At 42.9% G+C, this 8898-nt stretch overlaps 1 protein-coding gene across 1 annotated transcript; it reads left to right on the top strand.

The window, feature by feature from the left end:
- The first annotated feature begins 1941 nt into the window (after positions 1-1941).
- On the top strand, positions 1942-2433 carry LOC127583204 (ubiquitin-like). The gene has a single exon (XM_052038972.1). It carries the CDS (start codon positions 1975-1977, stop codon positions 2431-2433), a length of 459 nt encoding a protein of 152 aa, XP_051894932.1. The 5' UTR covers positions 1942-1974.
- The last annotated feature ends 6465 nt before the right edge of the window (positions 2434-8898 follow it).

Raw genomic sequence — 8898 nt, 5'->3', positions numbered from 1 at the left:
CGTCCGGCTGTTGTTGAGCTTTCTGAGTGTTGTCGGAGCTAATCTCATTGAGGTAAGTGGAGGGAATCCCGTCAGGGTCCTGCTTGTGCCTGGCAGATGGTAGAATGGACGTGGGGTATCAGGAGGTGAGGGTACCATCGTACCCCCACATCAGCACGGAGTTGGCGTAATCTCAGGTGAACCCTTCAGCTTCAGCCTTGGCACTCCCTCATTTCATCACCACTTCTCCACAATCAATTTAGCTGCAACAAATCCCCCCACCCTGATCCAGGGTCTGCGCCATGTCCTGGGTGGACCCTGGCAGGGACATAGATTATAAAGTGATATAGCACAGAAACAGGCCCTTTGGTCCACCAAACCCATGCCAACCATCAACAACCCTTTTACATCAATTCTACATCAATCCCATTTTTTGTATAATCCCCACATTCTCCTCCCAGATTCTTTCACTCACACACACACTAGGGGCAACTTACAGTGGCCAGTTAACTGACCAACCAGCATGCCTTTGGGATGTGGGGGAAAGTAAGAAAACCTGGGAGAATGTTACGCAGTCACAGGGAGAACAAGCAAACTCCACACAGACAACACCAGAGGTCAGGACTGAACCCAGCTTCCCGGTGCTGTGAGGCAGCGTCAAATCAAGCTCATCAAATGAGGATTGATGTTATAACCTGCCTCCTCAGCATACTTCAAGTGGCCATGCACACTGTAAGCACAACTGTGTTATCCAACTTGCCCTGAATATAGATCACAATAAAAATGAGCTATTATGATTTACAAATGGAAAATTGAGAAATTCGGCACCCCAGCCCTAAAACTGTCTCTACAGCCCAACTTTACAGCCTCATTTTTAACACTGGTAAAAGTTCCAATCATTCTGATAGTTCTATTTGGTATTCATCACCTTGCTCAGTAAAGAAAATATAGCTCACATTTGTGAAGAGTACTTCTTGATCTGAAAAACATCTCAAAACCTTCACAGCCAAGGCTTCTGAAATGCAACAGTGACTGTGATAATATAAGGAAATCTGGCAGCTAATTTATGCAGATGAAGGTCCCACACACAGGACTGAGTAGATGATTGAGCTGAGTATATAAAATTAGGAGAAGCGCAGATGGAGTAGGTAGTAAGAGCCTGTTTCCCAGCGTGGAAATATCAAATGCCAGACAGCATAGCTTTAAGGTGAGAGGGGTAAAGTTTAGAGGAGAATTGTGAGGCAAGTTTTTTGCACAGGTGGTGGTAGGTGCCTGGAACACACTGCCAGGAGATCCTTCCTGTATGGTCGGAACCTCACTTCCAGCGCGCACTGCCCCCGGGAGGACTGAGCTGGGGACGAGACGGTCGCCCACCTCTTTGCGGGCTGTGGGTTTGCGAGGAGGGTGTGGCGAGAGATGCAAGGGTCCTTGTCACAGTTCATCCTCAGCAGCTGTGCGACAGAAGATTCTCTGATCTATGGGCTGTTCCTGAGGACACACACAGAGACGGACATCAACTGCTGCTGGAAAGTCATCAACTCGGTGAAAGACGCTCTTTGGTCAGCCTGAAAACTTGTTGGTCTCCCAGCACTGTGAGATGTCCGTAGGGGAACGCTGCTGACTGGTACATTCCAGGCTGCAGGGATATGTGCTGAGGGACGCACTGAAGCTGGGTGCAGCCAACGCAAGGGCTCGGTGGTGAAGGACGACAGCTTAGGGTTCTTCTGCCACTGGAGAGGGAGGGGTGGGGTCAGGTGAGAAAGCCCCTAAACACTGTAAATACGGGACTGGGTAGCCCCCAGGGAGCCACACGTGTGGCATCGGTGCTTTTTTTTATATAAAAAGGTAACACTAATGAATGATCTGTACAAGAATGTAAAGGCTTGCACTGTTTTATAATTGTATATAGTTTGTCTTTTATTATGAATAAAGTTTATTTTGATTAAAAAAAGAGACCGGCTGTTGAGGGAAGGTGGTGGCCGATTAACTTCCAAAATGCAGATCTTTGCAAAAATCCTAACCTGGAAAACTGTAACCCTTGAGGTTGAACCCTCAGATACCACTGAAAATGTTAAGGCTAAGATTCAGGACAAGGGAGGTAGTCCTCCTGATCAGCAGCGTCTGACCTTTGCAGGAAAACAATTGGAAGATGGCCGTACTCTTTCCGATTATAACACCCAGAAGGAAACAACTCTCCAGCTTGTGCTGAGACTGCGTGGTGGTGCCAAGAAGAGGAAGAAGAAGTCGTACACCACCCCTAAGGAGAAGCATAGGAGGAAGAAGGTCAAGCTTGCTGTCCTTAAGTATTACAAGGTCAATGAGTATGGGGAAATCTATCGTCTACGCCATGAGTGTCCTTCAGAGGAGTGTGGTGCTGGTGTGCTCATGGCCAGTCACTTCAACAGGCAGTATTGTAGGAAGTGCCGTCTGACATACTGCTTCAAACAAGGCTGAAGATGCATAAATACGTACATTTTAATGAACTATGTTGGAAGAAGAAGGGAGCCGGTGGAAGCAGATGCAATAACAATGTTTAAGAGGCATTTCAACAGATATATGAGCAGGCAGGGAGTCGAGGGATACAGACCTTGTGCAGGTAGATGGACTAGTTAGATTGGCATCAAGGTCAGCACAGACATAGTGGGACAAAGTGTCTGTTCCTGTGCTGTATTGTTCTATGTTCTACTATGTTCTAAATAGCGATCAGGCCATTGAGAAAAATCATCTGTTTTAAATAGTCAGTGGGATCCTGTACATTTAGATAGGGAGGGGTAGACTGATTTGATCAACAACATCTCTGATGATGCAGCATTTGGTCAGTACTGAGCTGCTTTGTCGGTCTAAATTAGGGTCTGGCGTATCTTGAATTTATGATCTACTGGTTAAGAATGGGCATGTGTACATTACCTGCTAATAGTTAGGAATGGATCCCACCGCTGTCTGTAAGGAGTTTTTATGTTCTCCCCGTGTCTGCGTGAGTTTCCTCCGGGTGCTCCGGTTTCCTCTCACATTCCAAAGACGTATGGGTTTAGGAAGTTGTGGGCATGCTATGTTGGCGCCGGAAGCGTGGCGACACTTGCGGGCTGCCCCCAGAACATTCTATGCAAAAGATGCATTTCACTGTGTGTTTCGATGTACATGTGACTAATAAATAAATATCTTATATCTTATATCATCAGCTGCTATATGTCTGTAAAACGGGTGTGCTAAAATACTTAGAGATTTGAAAGTTGCATCTTTTCAACACCTTTGTCTAAAATCAAAGGCAGCCTGAGCTTTGGTTTAGCATTCTATGAAAAGGTAGATACTGAGAAATAACTTGATGTCTGGCTCTTGTGTCTCACATGATCCAACTTTAGTGGAAAAACCAGAAGTCCACGACTTGTACTGTAGGTTCTCTGTGTAATGTCGGGTCATCGGACAAATGGAGGTGTCTGGTTCCACCCTGTAACTTTCATTCATGCGTGGTGTCTGTGCTGTGACAGATTTTCACAAGCACCTGTGAAACCTCTTTGGCATGACATAAAATGGGCCTCTGAGAGCTGATGTGGGCTAACATTGGGAAACAATGGACTAACTGAACCAACCGGCACAACCCCAATCATCACCTCAGTATAGCAACACTGACTACTTGGACCACTTTGGCACTACAATGGACTTTGTTTCTTTTTTGTTTTAATTGTGTTCTTTCTTGTATAATTTTGTATGATTTATGTCTAATTTATATTTTTCTTGCGGATGTTGTGTCTCTAATGTTATGTGCCTGTGATGCTGTTGCAAGTAAGCTTTTCGTTGTACCTGTGTACTTGTGCATATGACAATAAACTTTATAAGAAAAGATAAGGTATCTTTATTAGTCACATGTACATTGAAACACACAGTGAAATGCATCTTTGCATTGAATGTTCTGGGGCAGCCCGCAAGTGTCGCCACGCTTCCGGCACCAACATAGCATGCCCACAACTTCCTAACCCGTATGTCTTTGGAATGTGGGAGGAAACCGGAGCACCCGGATGAAACCCATACAGACATGGAGAGGACGTACAAACTCCTTACAGACAGTGGCCGGAATTGGACCCAGGTCGCTGGAGCTGTAATAGTGTTACGCTAACCGCTACACAACCGTGCCTGCAACACTGCCTTTAACACTGGGAAGCTCACTCAGATACCTACCTGGTAGGGTAGGTACTTGCCTGGCACTCCCTTCAGCCCTACCCCTTCTTCCCTACTGGAAGAAACCCCATCTGCTCTTGCAGTCTCACTGACTTACTGCATCGCAGGTCAGGCAGCAACTGTGGAGAGAGAAACCGAGTTAATATTTCAGGTTGATGACCCTCAGGCTTGCTCTGGCTTTCAGTAAGATTGTGCCTGATCTAATTTTATTCTGGAACCTAGTTAAATGCTTTTGAATCATCTGTAAAGTTAATCTTTATTTCTGCATGAGCGACAGTACAATAATCACAAGTCGCGCAGTGATAATGGGATAAGAAAGTGTCCTTTTGATGTATGGTATTCACTGACAATTACTATTAACAGACCTGTTAGCTGGAGGGCTGCCATTGTGAGGGTAATATTTATAGAATGTAATAATCACAGACCAAAACACATCCTAAGAATAAAATACGTAAAATGCAGTCTTTGTTAGTACCTCCTCCTTTCTCCCGTGTTTGGATAAAGTCTCGGGTTCTCACCAACAACGTCGGAGCGCAGACTGGTATAACTTTTCTCCTTCACTGACAGGATCCTACAGAATGAATGGGTGCAGCACAGAAGAAGGGCCTTCGGCCCATTGAGTTCATGTCAGCTCTGTGCAAGAACGATTCAGTGAGGTCCACTCCCCCGTCCTCTGATTTTAACCCTCTGATTTCTTTCCTTTCAGAGCCTTATTTAAACTCCCTTTTGAATGCTGCAGTTGAATCTGCCTACAGTGTAGTCCAGACCTGAACCGCTCGATGTGCTTTCAAGTTTTGCCTCACAGCACGTTTTGCTTTTTTGCCAGTCACCTCACTTTCACGTGCCCCAGTTCTTGACCCTTCTGTCAATGGGAACAATTTCACTTTATCCGCTCTGTCTCCTTCTCCTACCATGTCCCTCTACTGTTCTGAGGGGAACAGCCTAATCTTCTCCAGTCTGTCCACACAACTGAATCCCTCATGCTGGAATCACTTCACTAAATCTCCGCTGCAGCCTCTCTAAAGCCTTTCACAGAACCAGACACAATACTCCACTCGTGCTGAACGAGTGTTCTGTAAAGGTTCTTCATGACTTTCTTGCCCTTGTACTCTCTGCCTCTGTCTATGGTGCCCAGGATCCAGTAGGCCCTTTTAAACCAATTTCTCAACCTGGATTGCCACTTTCAGCAAACCATGCATTTACACCCCCGAGTCTTCTTATCTTATCCATTTTAGAATTGCCCCTCTGGTTTATATTGCCTCTTCTCATTCTTCCTACTAAAGGTCCACCCTTCACATTTCTCAGCATTTAATTTCATCTGCCACTCATTCTACCAACAGCACAGAAACAAGCCCTTCAGCCCATCTCATCAACGCTGACTGTGATGCCTATTTATGCCAATCCCATTTGCCTGAACTAGGCCCACATCCCTCCTATGCCTTTCCTATCCAAGTACCTGGCCAAATGCCTTTTAAAACGTTGTAAATGCATCTGCCTCTACTACCTCCTCTGACAGCTCGTTCCAGGTAACCACTACCCTTTGGTGAAAAACTTGCCCTCAGAACTCCCCTTCACTCTAAACCTGTGTCCCTCCAGTTCTAGACTCCCCTGCCCTGAGAAAGGATTATTTACCCTATCTGTGCCCCTCATAATTTTGTAAACATCTATAAGGTCACCCCTCAGCCACCTACATTCCAGTGAGAACAAACCCAACCTATCCAATCTCTCCTTAAAACAACTGCCCTCCATCCCAGGCAACATCCTGGTGAATCTTTTCTGCACTGTTTCCATTGCTGCTACACATCCTTCCTGCAGTGTGGCGACCAGAACTGTACACAATATTCCAAGTGTGATCAAATGAGTGCCCTCTGCCTAACAAGTAGATCTGTTGTTTGGTCCTTGACCTCCCTACCTCCCTTTCCTATGGCCTATTGGTTTTTTACATCCTTAATGAAGATGTTTGGTTCCTGTTTTTGTGTGATGCTGGTCTTTTCTCGTGCTCATTCTTTCCTTTTTTTGGACTTTTACTCGCCCACTGAACTTCCTATAATCTTGGTGATTAACCTGGTACCCTGTCTGATGGGAAGGGTTGGTGGGGTATTTCGAGGATAGTGTGGTGAAGGAGGCCTATATTGACAGAGGACCCACAAAAGTCTCTGCGAGCTCCCCTCATTGCACTGCACTATGACAATTAACGTTCATGGTGGGAGTCTGGAAAATGTGGACCCCTTCTCATAACTTGGGTGCCATATTTATCTGACCTCAGACCACAAACTTATGGACTACTAGGCAGCAGTGATCCCTGCCCTCACATATCGTTCTGAGACCCACGCTCCCACTGCAGCTATGTCAAAGCACCTGAAAAATCCCAGTGATGTCTTTGCAAGAATCTTCAAATTCCCTGGAAGGATAAGTGAGCTATTGTTAGTGTCCTCTCCAAGGCTGACATCCTTAAGCATTGAGGCTCTAATTATGATTAGACAGCCACAATGTCATTTACAAGCCCAACACCGGACTCCCAAAGCAGACGTTTATTGTGGACCCTATCATGGAAGATATCACCAAGTGGACAAAGGAGAAGATTCAAAGATGTGCTCATAAGCTCCTTGAGGAATGGCAGCAGTCCCACTGGTTTCTGGAAGCCCCAGCCCATGACTGCTCAAAGTGGATCAGATCAGCTCTGATTAGTTTACTGTCACACACACCAGGGTGCAATGCAGTTCCTTACTCGCATGAAGCTCACAGAGTAAACAGGGTACATGGTAATAATAACTACAACAACAAGTACAGGAACGAGCGCAAACAACAGAATGATGCAAGATTGCAGTGCAATCTGACGTGGTGCTGAAAGAAAGTGACAATAACGGAAGAGGTAGAATTAAGAGCCCGAGAACGTGGCATATCCGGGCGTGTTTCTACAACGTCAGGTAGGTGCCATTGTTATAAATGAACTGGAACAGCTTGGTTAGAGGTATGGCTAGTTATAGAGCCAGGTCTTTGGTACCGTAGAAGGCTGTTATCTGGCCTTTTCTGTATCCAGCTTTCTCAGTCATTTCCTCATATCACACAGAGCGAATCAAATTAGTTAAAGGCTGGCTTCTGTATCTCAGGAGGAGCCAAGTCAAGTTCTCATTCCATTGAAATTGTTCTTTTCTTTCTTTTTCAATCTTTTTATTAGCTTCCAAATTAATACAGATTAATATACAACATCGATGATTGTACATGTAATACAAGAGATCAAGAGAACAATCATGGCATAGATAATCATAAAGACTAATAAAATATAAAAAAAATCTTTAGATCTCACGATCTCTTAGTAGATGAATATAATATAAAAGAAAGGAAAGAAAAAGATTTATTGTATATATAAAAGAAAAGAAAAAATAAAATCCCCAAATCAATAAAAAATTGTAAATAATATATCAAACCAAACTAAAAGGAAAATTAAAAAAAAAGACAAAAAAAAAGAAAAAACAAAACTGGTCTGAAATTCCTCAGTAGAAACAGAGCAATATTATGTTGTCAACTCCGTTCCTCTAAATTGGAAAGTTATTGAAAAGGGATCTATATCATGTGAAAGTATTGAATAAATGGACTCCAAATATCTTCAAATTTAAGCAAAGGATCAACAGCACCACTCCTAATTTTTTTTGAGTTTATAAGCAATATATAGTTTGAGAGAACCATTGAAAAGTAGTAGGGGGTATTGGATCCTTCCATTTAAGCAAAATGGATTGTTTGGCCATTAATGTGACAAAGGCAATCATACGGTTAGCGGAGGCAGATAAATGGCCAGACTCTATCCTTGGTAATCCAAAAATTGCAGTGATAGGGTGAGGTTGTAAATCAATATTCAATACAGTTGAGATAATGTTAAACATGTCTTTCCAGTATTTTTCCAAAGAGGACAGGACCAAAACATATGTGTCAGAGAAGCCACATTCGATTTACATCTGTCACATATAGGATTTATATGGTGATAAAAACGAGCTCACTTATCTTTTGACATATGGGTCCTGTGAACTACCTTAAACTGTATCAGCGAGTGTCTGGCACACACTGAAGATGTATTAACTAAATGAAGAATTTTCTTCCATGTCTCTGTAGGTGAAGATGTCTGGAGTTCCCTTTCCCATTCATTCTTCATTTGTCCAGTGATTCTGGACGTATTTTCATAATTAAATCATAGATTATTGCTATCAAGCCCTTCTGATAAGGATGAAGAACTAAAATTTTTTCCGTAATTTCAGTTTTATATGGTGTCGGAAAAGAGGGTACAGTAGCTTTTAAAAAATTTCTAATCTGCAAATATTGAAAAAAGTGTGATCTAGACAAATTGTATTTGTTAGACAATTGTTCAAAAGATGAAAAAACAGTTATCAATGAATAAATCACAAAAACATACGATTCCCTTCCTTTTCCGTATGGAAAAAAGCTGAGTCAACTCTGGATGGATGAAAGAAAAAATTAGATTGAATGGGACTTGACAAGTTAAATTTATTCAACCCAAAAAATTTACAAAATTGAAACCATATTCATATTGTACGTTTAACAATTGGGTTAATCATATCCTTACTTAATTTAGTAAGTGCAAAAGGGAGTGAAGCTCCTAAAATAGAAACTAATGAAAATCCATGTGCTAATTGGTGCTCAAGGTGTACCCATCTGGGACATTGAATTACATATAAATCTTGTATTCAAAAAATTAAATATCTGATATTAATTGCCAATAATATAATCTAAAGT

Source organism: Pristis pectinata, chromosome 26, assembly GCF_009764475.1.
Source record: "Pristis pectinata isolate sPriPec2 chromosome 26, sPriPec2.1.pri, whole genome shotgun sequence".
Taxonomy (NCBI): domain Eukaryota; kingdom Metazoa; phylum Chordata; class Chondrichthyes; order Rhinopristiformes; family Pristidae; genus Pristis; species Pristis pectinata.
This window is presented reverse-complemented; position numbering and strand designations above follow the sequence as displayed.

Bases quoted from the DNA above. Each gene is read 5' to 3' on its own strand.
- LOC127583204 (XM_052038972.1), top strand. From the start codon at position 1,975: ATGCAGATCTTTGCAAAAATCCTAACCTGGAAAACTGTAACCCTTGAG.